Genomic DNA, 17,318 nt, shown 5'->3' on the forward strand with positions numbered 1-17,318 from the left:
ACCCACTCTTTATTCCGCGAAATTCTGCTTCCGCGCTAGATAGTGCTACCACCTTCTGCTTCTTGCTCCTCCATGTCACAAGATTTCCTCCGACGAAGGTAAAGTACCCCGCGGTTGATCTCCTATCATTTGGGTTTCCAGCCCAATCCGCATCAGTAAACCCATTTATCTCCAAGTGTCCATGCTTCTCGAACAGAAGTCCATGTTCAACTGTCCCCTTTAAGTACCTAACAATCCTTACAGCCGCCTCCCAATGCTCTTCCTGTGGTGCATGCATAAACTGACTTACTACTCCCACTGCGTAGGCAATATCTGGCCTAGTGTGGGATAAGTAAATCAACTTCCCGACTAACCTTTGATATCTTCCCCTGTCAGTAAGCTTTGCATCTACCTTCATTTGTAGTCCGTGGTTCTGAACCATCGGAGTCTCTGCAGGTTTACAGTCAAGCATCCCGATTTCAGCTAAAAGGTCGAGTATGTACTTCCTCTGATTGATGAATATCCCTTTCTTGGATCTCAACACTTCTATCCCCAAGAAGTATTTTAGTGGTCCTAGATCCTTCATCTCAAACTCACTAAACAAGTTTTTTCTGAGCTCCGTCATTTCTTCAGTATCATCTCCGGTGATAATCATGTCATCCACATAAATAATCAGACACGTGATCTTGCCTTCTCTTTTCTTAATAAATAGTGTGTGGTCTGAATTGCTCTGTTTGTACCCATACTTTTTCATCACCTCCGTGAACCGTCCAAACCACGCCCTTGGAGATTGTTTCAGCCCGTACAACGTCTTCTTCAGTTGACATACCTCTCCCGTTTGGAACTCATCAGCAAATCCAGGTGGAGGTTCCATGAAAACTGGCTTTGGTAACTCCCCATGTAGGAAGGCATTGGTTACATCAAATTGGTGAAGTGGCCAATCCTTGTTGGCTGCAATTGAGAACAAGACTCTGACGGTGTTGATTTTCGCCACAGGTGAAAACGTTTCGTCATAGTCGATTCCATAGGTCTGGGTGTATCCCTTTGCCACAAGTCGGGCCTTATATCTCTCCACCGTGCCGTCTGGCCTTCTCTTTATCGTGAACTCCCATCTACACCCAACAGTCTTCACCCCTTCAGGTAGCTTGCCTTTTACCCAAGTATTGTTTCTCATCAGTGCCCCCATCTCTGTGACCATAGCATCCCTCCAATGCTTCTGTTTCATTGCTTCCCCTGCCGATTGTGGAATTTCCTCTTCTGCATACAATGCGGCTTCAAATGCTCTAGCCATCTTGGCCAGATTCCCTTGCACGAAGTTCGCTACTCCGTATCTGCTCTTCTTCCCAATCTTTTCAGGAGAGTACCGTTTTGGTGGGACTCCTCTAGTAGTTCGATTTGGAAGAATGTACCTCCCAGTGTCACTATCAACCGTGTTATCCTCCTCGGGAACATCTGTACTCATGTGGTGGTTAGGGAAAACTGTATTTTCATCGGGATCAAGAATTACCTCGGATATCATTTGAGGAGGATCCGGGGGCGGATGAGATGACTCTGGTGGCGAGACCTGCTCGGCGGTAGTGACAACTGGTTCTGTTAGATCCTCAATCAAAGGATTTGGAAGTGGTACCACCCAACTTAGGTAGTCCGATGAACTACCTGGATCACTCTCCCCCTGACTATCAAGGTGGGTGTGGTAAAAGAATTCGGTTTCTAAGAAATTACAATTCATGGTGGTAATGATCATTTTTGTATGGGGATCGAAACATCGGTATCCCTTCTGGTTCATGCCATACCCAACGAAGACACACTTGGTTGCACATGGTGATAGTTTGGTTCTCTCGTGTTTAGGGATATGAACATAGACAGTGCAGCCAAAAACTTTGGGGGAAAGGTTCAAGTGTTGGGGAATTTTGGTCATTTTGGATAGCATATCAAGTGGAGTTCTCTTGTTGAGGATTTTTGTAGGTAAACGGTTCATGAGGTACACAGCTGTGGCTACGGCTTCTGGCCAGAAATGATTGGGTACTTTGGATTCGATCATGAGAGCCCGGGTAATTTCTAGAATTATCCTATTTTTCCTTTCTGCTACCCCATTTTGTTCAGGTGTATAAGCACAAGATGTTTGGTGGATCATTCCTTTTTCTCTACAAAATTGGGTCATAGAACTATTAACGAACTCTCTCCCATTGTCTGACCTAATGGTTTTTATGGTGGTATGAAACTGTGTTTGGATCAATTTGAAGAACAAGATAAATTTTTCTACGACTTCAGACTTATGTTTCAAGAAATATATCCAAGTCATTCGAGTACAGTCATCAACAAAAATCACAAAGTAACGAAAAATACCACCAACAATTGGAGCAGGGCCCCACACATCAGCATGTATCAAGGAAAAAATGGAATTCATACGAGTGTTTGTAAGTTTAAATGATTGTCTGTGGCTTTTGGCCAAAACACATGTTTCACAAGAAAAGTCTGTAGGAATAGAAAGGTTCGGAAAAAGAAGTTTAAAATAACCAGGAGAAGGGTGCCCTAGTCTTCGGTGCCACAGCCAAATTTCTTGTTTCGTGGATCCGTGAGCCAGCATCGCACTACCATGTTGAGCTATCTCGTCCACGTAGTAGAGTCCTTGCTTCTCAGTGCCACGCCCAAGAATCTTCTTCGTCTGAATATCCTGTAATATGCAGAAGGTAGGATGCATTAGAAGTGTACAATTCAAGTCCCTAGTCACATGACTTATGGACATCAATCTCTGAGACAGCGTAGGAACATGTAAACAGTTTGACAATCTGAGAGTGGGAGATATATCAATGGTTCCCAACCCAACAACAGTGATCAGTTCCCCGTTTGCAGTCCTAATATATGTATCAGTAACAACATCATAGCTACTAAAATCATTTCGGTCTGGGGACATTGTATCTGTGGCCCCACAATCAAAAATCCAACCTTGATCATTTGTTCTAACATAATTACAAACGTGAAATGCAGCGGAAACATTTTTTAGAGGTGCAAAGGGGTTTTTCGACACAAAATTGCAATTATTTGGGGTTTTTTGAGGTTTCATCAAAGGTTGGGGTCGCTTTTGATAAGTTACATAATCTGGGGGCTGAGAAGTAATAGCATGGGGTTTCATTTGTAATAATTGTTTCTTATGGGGGTGCAAATAGGATTGTAAAGAAATACTAAGGTTTGGCTTAAAGCCAAACCCTCTACCTCCAAATGCGGCGCCGCTCCACTCTTCTTTCTCGGCGAAATTGCCGGCCCCCCGTATGCCGCCGCCGCCGCCGGTTGAAGCCTGGGCTCCCGGCAGTTTCTCCTGCCCTATTGTAGTCTCTCGGTTTCCAGCCCCAATTTGTCTCTGTTGTCCCCGTTCGTCGACCCCGATAGCGAGCTTCGCCTGAGCTCTCTCCTTCTGTTTCTCCTCCCACCATTCTGGATATCCAATTAGGAGGAAGCAATCCTCCTTGGTGTGTCTCGGTTTTCCACAGTGGGAGCAAATCAGTCGGGATTTATCCAGCCTGTTATCCGGCCGGTGGGTGGCTGTGGAGGGGTGTGGTGGTGCGCGGAGATGTGGTGGTGGTGCTGAGCGGTGTGGTGGTGCGCGTTGTCTGTGGGTAGCCAAACCGTGCCCGATCCCCTCCCCCCCAGATGACGAATCGGCGTTTCTGCCGTCGGCTCCTCCGGTGAGTGAAGGGGATGTGTTGATGCTTCTTCGAGTAGCCTCCCTCTTCACATATCCGTAGGCAGTCTCAACCGATGGGGGTGGTTCCTCCTTGAGGATTTCTCGTCTGATTGAAGCATACTCCTGATTCAACCCTGTTAGAAACTTGATTAGTCTCTTGTTGCTGGAGAATTCTCTGAATTGGTCGACACCTTTGTCGCAGCAAGTAACTGGCTGTTTTTGGCAGCGGTCGATGTTGATCCATAATCCATTGATTCTTCGGTAATATGTCTCTAGGTCAAGATCTCCCTGTCTGATGTTAATTGCTTTTTCTTCCAGGTCGTAGATGAGATATGGATCCGCCTTACTTTCGTATGTTACTGCAAGGCTATCCCACAACGCCTTTGATGTTTGGTGATGTGCGAAATCGGCGATAATATCGTCTTCGATGTTATCGACGATCCACGAGAAAACGACCAGATCGTCTTCCTCCCAGTCGTCGTACCCCTTGCTTCCGGGTACGGGTGGTTCCTTCTTGATGTAAGAGTAGGCTCCTCGGCCTCCCAATTTGACCTTCATCAATCTTGACCAGATTGGGTAATTCTTTCCGTTCAGCTTGAACGTAACGGTGATACTCTTGCTGTTCCTCAGTCTCGTTGGTGCTTTCAGATCGTTTTTGTTGTCGTCTTCGCTGTCTGACATTGTGTCTGATGTAGGATTTGGTTTCTGTGGTTGATTTGGCTATATGGGTCGAGAATGGGTATATTATGGCTATGATGATTTTGTTCTGAGCCAAGGTCGTTCCTGCTCTGAGGCCATGTTAAAAGGATCGGTAATTGGGTTCTGTATATATTTTCTTGATAATTACATTGTACAAGGAGTACCAATATATAGGAGTAGGGATTGTTCTACAAGGTAAGCCTAATTAACATAATTACAAATATTGCATATCTTCCTAAAGATGGTAAAAAGATAATTTACACATCTTCCTCCTGATATGGTGCAATCTTCTCCAACAGTATAAATAGAATTTTATGGCTAAGATATTATACTTACTAATTTTATGGTTTATAGTGCCAATATGTATTATGTTTAAATCTCTCTCTGGAAAAATGAAATAAAAAATAAGCAAGTCGTTCTCGTCGATGATGTGTTAGCTGGGACTAAAATATTTTGTTTTTGCTGAACAATACATCTACAAGTTGCTATATAGTAACGACATATCCCACTTGCAATACTATAAAATAAAAATAATTTCCCTTCTTCTTAAGTTAAAAATCATTTACACGTCATAAACTTCTTTCTTTAAATAATACTACTAGTAACAAATAGTATAATCTGCACCGCCTACAATAATAGTGCTTTCATTTCATTTCACACAAAATATCATGAAATTTTTGACTTCTGACTTTACTTGCCAATATGCCATTTTATTATTTTCAAGGTGCGTACCATTTTAGTTTAAAAGTACAAAACAGCATTTTCCTATGTTATATTTAAATACCTAAATTTTTTTAATAAACACGAACATACTAATAAACTAATTATATGCATGTATGATGCTCCAAAAAGTACATAAAGAAACGTTGATTACACGACTATTCAAAGGAGTACAAATGAGAGGATCTATTTTAGCAAAATATTCTTATATCTATGTTTTAAGTTCACAAAAAATTACTGTAGTTTGTAATATAGTAGCAGAGCATCACTATTACTAATATGCAATTGTCATTAAACAATTCATTAAATTAGTAGGAACCTAATTAGATAAGGTAACATGAAAAAGAACAAAAAGTTGCAAGGCCCATGTGCGCCTATATGCAAATTGGCTATTATTCGCAAACAAAAATTTATAATTATCTCTCCATAATCTCTAGTGATTCAAGAATATTTTAAAATCAAGGAATCTCTTATCCATTTGTAGATCTATAAGAATTTGTAAGCATGCTCCATACCATCACAATTTGTCAATTGTGTTGTCGTTACAAAATCTTAGTAACAAACTAATAAAATTGTATGTTCGTTATAAAAACACTAATTATGCACAAGTCGTGTACTAGATTAATGATATTCATCATTTCCATAAACCTTAGTAATTGAGATTATATTTCTAAACTTCATCCTAACTAAAAATTTTCGAAAAAGGAAAAGGCCCACCTAATCTAACTGACTAAATCACAATTAATTATCATTAGGAAGAGCTTAGTCTTAAGAATGGTAGTCTAATTAGTAATTAACACATGTTATTCAATGTGTGAAAGACAAATAATGGTCTTACGTCCAAGGGTCAACAAAGTCCCATTTATCTAATTATTTACATTTTGTATATATAAATATATGAATTGGTGGCGGCTATTGCCTATTTGCATTTGTGCCTAATTTAAATGAATACAGCCGACGGTAAATATTTTATACATTTGGCTCTATTATAAACGTGTACTTGATATTCATAGCTCCCTTTCAAACTTCAATTTCATAAGATTGATGTGTCTAATTAAGTTTAAACGTATCTTCATAAAAAACCTTAACTCAATAAATAATTACAACTGCTCCAAAAAGAATTTTCTATATAATTGGGCCCAACAACTGGTCTGGGTCTATGTTGGGCCGTATTATATATGCTTAGGAGGTGTTTGTGGAATTCATACATAATTTCTTGGTTCTATGTATATAATGTTTGGTTTGTAGAAAATACACATTTCCTAACTCGATTTGACGATTTTACCCTCATAGCTTTCACCTAATGACTTCATTTGCTCTATGCCCCTAAATCGAAAAAAATGAGTAAAATGAGAGAGAGGAAGGAAAATAAAGTAATGGAAGTAGTGTTAGTAGATTGTAGGGTCTACTTTTTAAATAGAAATTTTTTATTTTTAAGAGATTGACAAAAATGGAAATAGTTTCTAATTTTAAGGATGGATGTAGTATATTTGTATCATATTTTACTGTCGTTAAAAACATTGCGCTCCTCCCTCTCTTGGTTTGACGCCGAAGGCTCTTTTGCACCTTGATCGTGATTTACGAAAATATCAAAAGGAGATAAGTCTCAAGCATGAGCCTTTTCTAGCCATGACTTCAAAATATTGTGTGATTCTGAGTTTGTAGATTCATAGTCCAAGTTTGGTTACTCTTTGGCAAATAGTTTTCGTCAGGTGGTAGTCCAATTTCCAACAATTGTTAACGAGACCGACTCACTAGCCTCCCCAAGTGGCTCGGTGGGCCCGCTCCAGCGTGGAGGTGGGGCTACTGGTCCAACAACGGGGACAGTCAAGTTATGATTTTATCGGGTTAGTATGACGTTTGTACAGATTTTTTTTATAGGGATCAAAGTGTAATTACCCAAAAACTCCTATTCAATTCCACCCCATATGTTGATTCCCCAAAACGCCCCCAACAATCCACAGGAATTCCGGTAATACCCTTAACATTCCCCTTCTTTGTTCTCCCTCTCCCGACTTCCCAAGTTTATAGTATTTGAAACCATTACTGCAAAACACACACTGCAGCGTGTTTGTGCGTGAAAAATTGTACGGAGTAAGCTATGGAGGTTGGCGCGCACAACAGCCCTCGCACTGTGGAAGAGGTCTTCCGAGATTTCAAGGGTAGGCGTATTGGCTTGATCAAAGCTCTCACCACCGGTATGGTTTTTTTTATTTCATTTTGTTTCTCAATTTCGTCATTTCTCGTTGGTTTAATTGGAATTGTCTCTTGCTTAATTTGTTTTTTTTCGAGATTTAGGGTTTCTGGTCTAATTGGGTAGTTTCTAATGCTCCAGCTTTTCGATTTAATTTTCGAGCTTTAGGGTTTTCAATTTGTTTGGTTTGTAGCGCTCTTTGTCATACTAAATTTGTGCTTGTTTTTTTCCTTTTTCAGATGTTGAAGAATTTTTTCAACGCTGCGATCCTGGTGAGTAATTGGAGTTGTGTGGTTGATTAGAGTGGTTTAGTAGAGTGAATTTATGTGTGATTTTGTAGTTTGTTTGCTTGTTTGGTGACAATTTCGCTTTCTTTTGTATGGATATTAGTACAAGTCTGTTAAGATATGAGCTGTTCCATGGTTGAGTATTTTATGTTATTGATTTTGGTATCTGATAGTATTAAAGTTGTTGTCATGAGATAATTTGTGATGAAATCATTGCTTAAAAGAGCAATGCTTAGGTCTTTTTGCAAATAATTTTTCTGTAAAGGATAATATCTTGCTTATAGCCGTTTTTATGTTTATATTTCATTTTTTAATAATAAATTTGGGATTGCTTTTCTCTGCTCTCAGCTTTATGTGAACCGAAGCAATGCGTATCTGTTTCAGTTGTCCAAGCATCCGATGCTCAAACATTTTCCTATAGTTATCCTTATATTTTTGCTTATTATTTTATGCAATCTTAAGTGTCGGTTTATTGGTTTCCCCTTCCTTTCTAGTTGTAGTCAGTGTTGTTAGGGTCGCGGGGCGCACTGGGTCGATGAGGTAAAAATTTGGGTCGCGGGTCGACGAGTCGACGGGGTCGAGAGACCCACAAATCTAGGCTAATTTTTTTGCCTTTTAATATTAAATAAAATAAATATATTGCTCTAATGTTTATAATATATCAAATAATATAAATGTAGACGCAGATCATGTGAATAGAGATAAAGGGGAAAATAGAAATGATCAAAATATCAAAACAGTTCATAAGTCATAACACAATAAATAATTGAAATCATTGTCTGAAAATATCAAAACAAAGGAATATATGAAGGGTGGCAGCAAAAGATCTTTGAATTGTTTATTTGTTAAGGAGTGACGAGGCCGAATTCTAAAGTGTAGAAAGTCGGTTTGAAAAGTTTGATGTGGTGCATGCATATATATAGAGAATCGTGATTGAGAGAGTCAGAAAACATGTTAGAGATTTGAGAAAATCAGAGATAACATGTGTTTAGGGCGACCCAGGCGACCCAGCGGCGACCCTGTATCTCGATCAACCCACCCATGTTGGGGCGGTGATGGTCTCGACCCGGGCAACCCGAGCGACCCGAACGACATTTTGACAACACTGGTTGTAGTGTACAATGTTGTGCTCATGCTCGTTATTGTTAGCACTTTTTTTTGTCATATCAGCATATCATTTAGCTTGTTGACACAGCTTAGCTTTGGTATCGGCTCCACGACCTACTACCTAGTCCACAAAATTGTGTATTGTGTTTACAAACGTTGAAAATTTTGTAGAGAAGGAGAATCTATGCCTTTATGGATTTCCTACCGAGCAGTGGGAAGTTAATCTCCCTGCTGAGGAGGTGCCTCCAGAGCTACCAGAGCCTGCTTTAGGTATAAACTTTGCCAGAGATGGCATGCAAGAGAAAGACTGGTTGGCTCTAGTTGCTGTCCACAGTGATGCATGGCTACTTTCTGTTGCTTTCTATTTTGGTGCAAGATTTGGTTTTGATAAAGCTGACAGGTAGGCTAATTTGTAAGTTATGAATTCTTTAGAATATCATTTTGAAAAAAATCATTTTCTTTTGTTTCTTCTATTTTCAATTCTTTTCTTCTGTCATCTTTGTGAGGTTTGGTATTATTGAAGGAAAATCGCTTTGATGCTGAAGATATGACTTGATGTTATTCTCAACTTTATTCTGCATTTCAAATACCTACTGGATGTTTTGTCTCCGACACTCCATGTGTTGATGATTTGAAGAATTAGTGTATTCTTTCTTCCACTCATTTGGCTGTCCTCTTATGAGCATAACTTTTAAATAAATTTTAGCCTAAGCATTCTTTACAATTGGAACTTTTTGGCTGTTGGTTGTGTTACTGAACTTACACCTATTTTCTAATGTACCATTGGGATTGCAGTATAAAAGAGTTCTGTTTGATGTTGTTAATTGTCTTGTGGGGTGCCATTCTTTTGAACAAGGGGTTCGAAGTGATGTTTAGATAACATCCACCCAGTTTTGGGATATAACAAGTTCATATTTTAATCTTAATGTAAGATTTCCTTACTCTTGATACTTGAGTAGCACTTTTGCCATTTGGAAACAGAGTTTGGCTTGCTTGAAATTTTATGAGCTTTTTTGCCTTTTGTATTTAGCTTCTCCCCATGGTTTATGGATGCAGGAAACGCCTATTCAATATGATAAACGATCTTCCTACAATTTTTGAAGTTGTGACTGGGGCTGCAAAGATGCAATTCCAAGATAAATTGGGTGTCACAACTCACAGTGGAAGCAAATCTAAGCCAAACTTAAAAATGGTAAAATCCTTGTCTCAGTTGTTCATGAAGACAAGCACATTAATGTCTTGATAATAATCTCTGTATTTAGCTTTAACCTGTATACAAAGTAGTTAATGAATTGGTGGTTTGTTAATTAATTTGTGTTAGCAATTAAATGTTTGTCTTGCAAGCCAGTCGATCCATGCTTGTGTAAACTTCTTTCACCTTAGTAATCAACCAATTTGGGTGATTGCTAGGAATTTTTATGATTGAAGTAATCGTTGGAGCTTGGAATTGTGAATGACAGGAAAAAATGTCCACGCTCCAATCAAAGGATGAGAGTGAGGGATTAGACGAAGAAGAGGAGGAGGATGAGGAGGAGCATGGTGATACGTTGTGTGGAGCATGTGGAGAAAACTATGCACAGGACGAGTTCTGGATCTGCTGTGACATATGTGAGAGATGGTTCCATGGGAAATGCGTGAAGATAACGCCTGCTAGGGCCGAGCACATCAAGCAATACAAATGCCCTACGTGCTCTAATAAAAGAGCACGGCCTTGAGGAGTTGTAATCGTGGCTGCTGCTAACCATCTAGTCATGTGAAGAAGAAGACATGTCTGAGCACTCTATTTAATAGTCAGCCGTATTTGTGATGATAGTTAGTTACTGTTTATTTAGATGCAATAGGTCGGTGTAGAGGGTTTGTAAAGGCTTGAAACATCTGCACTCCGCTGTCAATTAACATTTACTTATCCAATTCACTTTTCTTGCACCAAATTCTCTCTCTCTGGTTTCACAGTATTGTGAGGAGTGTTCAATCAGGATATGCAGTGACCCGGAGGAGGGTCGTTAACGGTTAACCCATTGTCCTGCTAGCAGGACACCGTTGAGAGATTTTGCCACTACATGACAGTAATCGATCCTTGCCTATTCTTGCAACTCTGTCCCTTCAGAGCCAACTGTGTTACCCTACGCGCAACTAAATTCTCTCTCTATGCATAATATGAATGCTTTTATATGAATACTATGCATAATATATCAATACTTTTATATCCAGGATTTTATGACGCAAGAATCTTGCATGAGATGGTCTAAATTTAGATATTACTACAAATGTACTAGGATTTGAATATAATTACGGTCAAGCTTAATTCGAAGACATTTTTACACTTTTGTTTTATAATGGATGTTGAATATTCTGTCACCTGAAATACCGAGCACTAGGCTTTTGACCTGCTTTATATGAACGAATTAATTAATTAACAAAGAAAAAGAATCCGAAAATAGTTTTATTATATTTTAGGAAGACAACAATACTTTTAAGAGACGTGAGAGGAGTATAATTAGAAAAGTTAATGGAAAAGTATAAGTTTAAGCTTTAAATATCGCTTTTATAATGAAATAATGGAATAAATAGTAGGAGTAGAAAGAAACGACCTATATTTTTCGTCAACCTTTTCTGGAAGCCTATTTATTTGATTTTTCAACTTTCTTCTTAGTTGGATTATCGGCAACTACGGCCGCATTCAGATACTCTCCAACACTAATTTCTTCAACAACCCTTGAATTTGCTACGACAGCTGATAATATGGAGAGGAGATTAGCGGAGGCAGCTTTTGAAGGAGATCTGAAAGAGCTACAGACGATCATGGCTGAGCTGAGGATCCTCTGATTCTCGACAAAATCACAGCTTCCTGCACCTGGCCGCGGCCAAGGGACGCGCGGAGGTCGGAGCTGCTTCTCGTTAATAGTGATGTGGCATCGGCCGGGATTCGGACGGGAGGATGGCTCTCCACGTTGCGGCGGTCAAGGGGCGGGAGGTCGTGCTGGCCGAGCTGGTCGTGCTCGCGCCGGGTCTGGCTCGGGTGCTCACAGATCGAGGCGAGACCGGTTTGCACCTCTGTGCGAAGTGGAACCGCTTCGACACGGCCAAATTGCTGGCTGATGATGATTGCTTGCTGAATTTCAAGGATTGTGATGGCAATACTGCTTTGCATATTGCTGTTGTCAAGAAGCAATTTCAGGTCTGTAATCGAATACATACACTATATATTGTACAAACTCCAACGTATGACCTGAACTACTAGAACTACTAGATTTTAAGATTTGATGTCAAATAAACGTCAACAGAAAATGTCAACACAGGGCATCAAATCTTAAAATCTAATGGTCCAGGTCATGGTTTAGAATTTGGCGAACACTAGATTTTAACCATGCAAACATCTCTGATGAAAGTGAATTTGGTGGAACAGATGATCAAATATTTGATTCAACTACACCAAGTTGAAGTGAATGCCTTGAACAAGAATAGTCTGACAGCATTGGATCTACTGAGACAAAGTCCTCGAGACACTAGAGATATGGAAATCGAGCATGCCCTTTTAAGCTCGGGTGCTTTGCCTGCTAAGGATACGGACTTGATAGCCGATGAAGGAAAATCTCATCAGAGGCTCTCCTCTATGAAGAAGCCAGTAGTCACAGGGCGGAAGCCCACGGACTGGCTGGGGAGGAGGCGGAGTGCATTAATGGTGGTGGCGTCGCTGATCGCCACAGTGGCCTTCCAGGCAGGGCTGACCCCACCTGGAGGCGTCTGGGAGGACGACTACTATGTGGACGAGAACGGGCAAGCTGTGAGCGACCCTCACTCTACAGGCCACTCTGTGATGGCATGCCAAGAGCCCGGTGTGTACAGCGCTTTCATGATCCTCAACACCATTGCCTGCCTTGCATCACTGAGCATAATTCTTCTGCTGTTGAGTGGGCTGCCACTCAACCAGAGGAAGTCTGCAGATGGTGATTATGTGAGTGGCCATCAGCACTAAGGTGGCCACCTACTTTGTCACGCTCAGGCACATCTCGCCGAGTGACATGGCAGGAACACTGCGCGAAGTCACTGAGATATCGGTGCTAACATGGCTCACACTCATCGTTGTTGTGTTCGTCGGGAATGTGATACGTTTGAATTTGTGGGTTCTTAGGAAGTATGGATTGATAAAAGGGAAAGAGAGGGATTCACAAGGTGTTGATGATGGTGATCAAGATGTATTTGAATAGAATTTATGTAACCAAGATCTCTTTTAGCATTACTTACCAAGTGATATACTACTAATATACTCCATGTTACAAAGAACAAAGAAGAAATCATTTCAAGTGAAGAAAGATCTCATTAAATCATAAATGAAAAGTCAAAACAACAAACCTATATTCTATGTTTCACATTTTTTCACACTGGCAAGAATGAAAGTTTTAGTTCACTTCAAAGGAGAGCCTCTATATGCATATATAAAATCAAGCTACTCACAGTTGATATAGACAGAGGTTTCAACCTCCTAGCGTAATCTGATCGTCTCGTTTGGGAGGATGACGTTCGGATTTCTAATGTGTGGATTGAGTGCCGCGAGTTCTTTCCATTTCGCCCCGGATCCATGGACCCGAGAAGAAATGCTCCACAACGTCTCTCCCGGCTGCACAGTTGTTGAAGTTGGCGCAGAGGCAGCAGATGATTTGGGAGCACCCTTTGACTTCATTAACGGGTGCTTATTCTTCTTCCCCATTCCATTCGCAAGCAGCCACCGGGATCCTGACTGTTGCTGATTCGCAGAACCCCAAAGCTTCTTCTTCCCCTGCTCCGCCTTCAATCCGGCCACATGCACCTCAGTTATCTTGTATTGGGGAATCTTCTCTTCCTCGTTACTCTCGTCTTCTGTCTGCTTTTCCGCAACATTGTCCTCTTTGGCACCGGCCTTGGTTCGTTTATCCTCGTTATCATCGTCAGAGCTCCTCCATATAGAAACCGTGCTGTAGATTCTAGGCTTTGGAGGAACAAACACTCTCTCAACTTGAATGAGAGCGAGCATCGGGGTGCCAACTGGCTCATAGTCACGTAGAGGGTCGCGCAGCTGAACCATTAACGCCACAGTGAAATTGTCGCCTAACAGACCATACTTCCGACTCCTTCCCCGTCTCTTCTCCCCCTTTGACCTCCCTCGAAAATGGTCCAGAGAAGTAGCGTGATGGGCTTCCAGTATTCTGGAGGTCCGCTCGCTTGCAAGATCATCATCATCGATGTCACCGGAATCCAGCTTCATCCATTCGTCGAGTGTCAGAGACAGGCCCATCAACCCATCAACATCTTCGCCATTATCTTTAACATCAAGCAGCTGCAATCCACCACTGCCATCAAGACCTATGGAGCCACCAACATCGACCGTCTTTCCCTTGAGTGCAGAAAATTCCCCAATCGACTGCGCACTAATATTTGAAGGAGTATCGTCGTCTGACATGCCGGATTGTATCCTCAGGCCCTCGACCGAAAGCGCTTCAATTTTATCCATGGCCAGAGGAGCAAGATCCTCTAAAGACACATATTCCGTGTCCCTTTTAAGCGATTGGAAACGGGATGAGCCTTTCACGTTCTTGTTTTCATGATGCACGTTCTTCATTACTTCGGATTCCTGATGCACCAACTCTTGCCTGAAACAGGACGAGACACTTTATGGTAACGGTAACTGTTTATAATTAGTACCAAAGCAAAATAACAAGAACAAACCTCTCAGGTCCCTCCAGACGCAGTTCGCCTTCCCAAGCTACCTGTTGGATGGTCTTCCCCGTTAGATCTTCCAATGGCATTAATTTCTTGGCCTGCATAGAGAGCTTCTCGATCCCGATAGACGCCAGACCTTGAAGTATGTCCATTACACCAGACCCCATTACTGCAGGCACCACCACAGGATTGGACACCTGCATAATTAAACTCCCACCACTCTTGGCATTCCTGAAAAGTGCAGGATCCATAGATCGTAGAAACCCACCGTCTCTCGTCTGCACAAAGGAACCCAAACCTTCACCCAGGGGAGGAAGCTGCTGAGGATCGTCACGAGGCATATCAATTGGACTGCCAAAACCAGAACCACCAGGTGGAGAGTGTTGAAATGCTCTCTCGTTCAAGCCCCACTCACGCATCAAGGCTTCGGTTTCCAAATCTTCCATTCTCAAGGCCCTAGTTTCAGCCCCGAATGCATCTGCCATCCTAGACATCTCCTCGACACCTTCAAATATCTGTGGATGGTGGAAATCCTCAGAGCCACTTCCCATTGGAATGTCGCTTGCAAGTTCTAATGGATAATCATCAATACCAAAGTTGAGTAAACCTCCTTCGGCAAGAGAATCCTTCTCAAACTGCCTGAGCAGACGCTCTCTTGGAGACTCGGGCTCACTTTCGGAACTCAAGCTAAATGGACTGTGATCTATACCCAGCATCTCCAAGAAATCAGTAGCCACTGAGTTAGTAATATCATCCAAATCGAGCGATTTTCCCTTGTTACAATCTCGGTAATCAGAATTAGCCTCCAAATAATTTTCAAAGTGTATAGCATCAATCTCTTCATTTTGAGATTCTAATTTTTCATTCGCCACCTCTGTTACACAACTTAGCGGAGATTCCATTTCTCGCTCAGGGGCTTCCTCCACGGAGATGTTTTTTCCTTCCGCGGCGTTGTTGCACGCTTGTACTGATTGCTCGTCAGCTTCAGAGGATAGTTCGTTTGGTGAGAGATCAGAGGAGCTACCCGAGCCAAGGACCATCTCAACAGCAAAGTCAGCTTCTAGATCATTTCCAGTCTCTTCAGCAATCTTCAACATCTCATCTTCGGGTCCCACATATTCTTTGCCTTCTATCCCCTTATCTACAACCGAAAACTCAGCAATTTCACATTCATTTCCACAATTCTCTTCACCAGCATCAGGTGCTCTGGACTGATCCACTTTGTGCGGGCCAAGACATGAAGATAAAGAAACAGACTCCGTTTTATTCTCAACCGAAGTATTACTAATTTCTTCATCCAGTTTCTGGTAGAGTATACTCATCGACTCAAGCAGTTCTGACCTTGGCATCGGCAAAACCTCATGAAGATCCTTTACATCTTCTGCATACCGGTTTGTGGCAGACAACCTCACAGGAAGACTTCCCGATCGATAAATGTCTGGTTCGGTCATTTGATCAGAAGGCGCCACAGGCTTTTCCATCCTTGTGCTGTCACGCTGAAAGCTGGGGATCTCAGAAACACTTTTTACACAAGACACCTCAGTGTTATTGTTCTGAATAGCGTATCCAAAACTGACGTTCATTGTTGCACCTCTTGCTTTACCCGACAACCTGAAACTAGTCGTCCACTTACCCGAGCTCTTCTCCTCCTCCAGCTCCTCCAACGTTATAGGAAGCAATCTAGTCAAGTCCACCTGATGCTTCCCCAAGTCCAGCTCGGGGGCATCACAAGCAGAAACAAACAACGAGGAATGCTTTGCCTCATACTTCGTTGAATGGTGGGGGCCACTTCTACTACCATAGACCGAGCAAGAATGAGTCAGCATATCCTCAAACTCAGCTACTCCTCTACAAACCCTCACCGGCCGTGTCATCTGCTCAGCGTCCCGCCTCTTCCAGTGCACAACAAGACAAGTGCCATCAAAGAGAGCTGGCATGCCATCGATTGAGTGGACTTGGAGAGAGAAACAGCAATTGAACCTGCGGTTCCTCGCTTGAGTCAAGGACTTGAGACCCTTCCAACTCCAAATAGACGACTTCTTATCCCTCTCGAACGAATCTTTAGCAGACTCCTTAACATGAGACTTTCCAATGGACTTGGCTCGACTACTAGCCGTGGAACTAGCGAGCCTACTTAGCGTTTTATCCGAATAAAACGTCTTATTTATCGCTTCGATATCGCTCAAAAGCCTCCCATTTCCTGAAACCCCAACACCCTTCTTTTTGCTATCTGCCTTTGACAACATCTTCACCTCAAAAACTACGCAAATTAACACAAAAAATCAAATAAGTTACAATAATTTTTCAATAATCACTTTTCCGGTTAAAACTCAGTGTTGAAACATCCCCAAATTGAAAAAAAAAACACAATCTAATCCGCTGTTTTTTGGTGATAACATACAGAGTTGGACTTTCTAAGAAGAGCTAATAATAATGATGATAATAATAATTTACAGACTTGATTTTGGAGATTGGATTCAATAAGCGTTGAATTATAAGAAAAAAGCTACCAATTTAACATAGGCTTAACCGCAGCTCACAAGAAAAGCATATTTCATAGGCGAAATAAAGAAGCTTACAAGTAAAATCATTCGATAGTTGAGGCGTAGCTTCCGCTCCTAGATTTGTGTCTGTACAAACAAGTCTCCCTATCTCTCTTTCTCTCTCTGCGTATTCAATTCAAAGTTTTGGAGTTTTGAAGCTGTCATTACCAGAAATAAAGAAATGGACGTTTCTATGGTGCCCCTATACTATATGAAATTCTCACTTTCGCCCCTTTTTACTGATGGGAGGAAAACAGGGGGTCGGTCGGTGCACAACAATTCCATTTTCTATTAGGCCATTCATGATTTTTTCGCCCGGTCACAAACTCCTCCAGCAACATCTTCAGCACTAAAAATCCTCCTGTCACATCATCAGGACAAGCAAATAGTTTAGCAATAGCCTAGCCACA

General features: G+C 41.6%; 3 protein-coding genes across 3 annotated transcripts; 2 read left to right on the plus strand and 1 right to left on the minus strand.

The window, feature by feature from the left end:
• The first annotated feature begins 7,097 nt into the window (after positions 1-7,097).
• On the plus strand, positions 7,098-10,599 carry LOC121751365 (PHD finger protein ALFIN-LIKE 5-like). The gene is made up of 5 exons (XM_042146095.1): positions 7,098-7,278; positions 7,514-7,546; positions 8,840-9,068; positions 9,725-9,860; positions 10,129-10,599. Exons 1-5 carry the CDS (start codon positions 7,182-7,184, stop codon positions 10,381-10,383), a joined length of 750 nt encoding a protein of 249 aa, XP_042002029.1. The 5' UTR covers positions 7,098-7,181; the 3' UTR covers positions 10,384-10,599.
• A 703-nt stretch (positions 10,600-11,302) lies between these two features.
• Positions 11,303-12,876, plus strand: LOC121751911 (ankyrin repeat-containing protein NPR4-like). The gene is given in 3 exon segments (XM_042146727.1): positions 11,303-11,846; positions 12,075-12,604; positions 12,606-12,876. Coding segments are annotated over 3 exon segments (1,041 nt in total). The 5' UTR covers positions 11,303-11,606.
• A 90-nt stretch (positions 12,877-12,966) lies between these two features.
• LOC121751910 (protein PLASTID MOVEMENT IMPAIRED 1-RELATED 1-like) lies at positions 12,967-17,089 on the minus strand. Its single transcript, XM_042146726.1, has 3 exons — positions 16,945-17,089; positions 14,372-16,625; positions 12,967-14,295 (listed from the first exon to the last, which is right to left on the minus strand). Exons 2-3 carry the CDS (start codon positions 16,609-16,611, stop codon positions 13,152-13,154), a joined length of 3,384 nt encoding a protein of 1,127 aa, XP_042002660.1. The 5' UTR covers positions 16,612-16,625; positions 16,945-17,089; the 3' UTR covers positions 12,967-13,151.
• Positions 17,090-17,318: the final 229 nt, after the last annotated feature.

This window comes from Salvia splendens, chromosome 10 (genome assembly GCF_004379255.2).
Source record: "Salvia splendens isolate huo1 chromosome 10, SspV2, whole genome shotgun sequence".
Taxonomy (NCBI): Eukaryota; Viridiplantae; Streptophyta; class Magnoliopsida; order Lamiales; family Lamiaceae; genus Salvia; species Salvia splendens.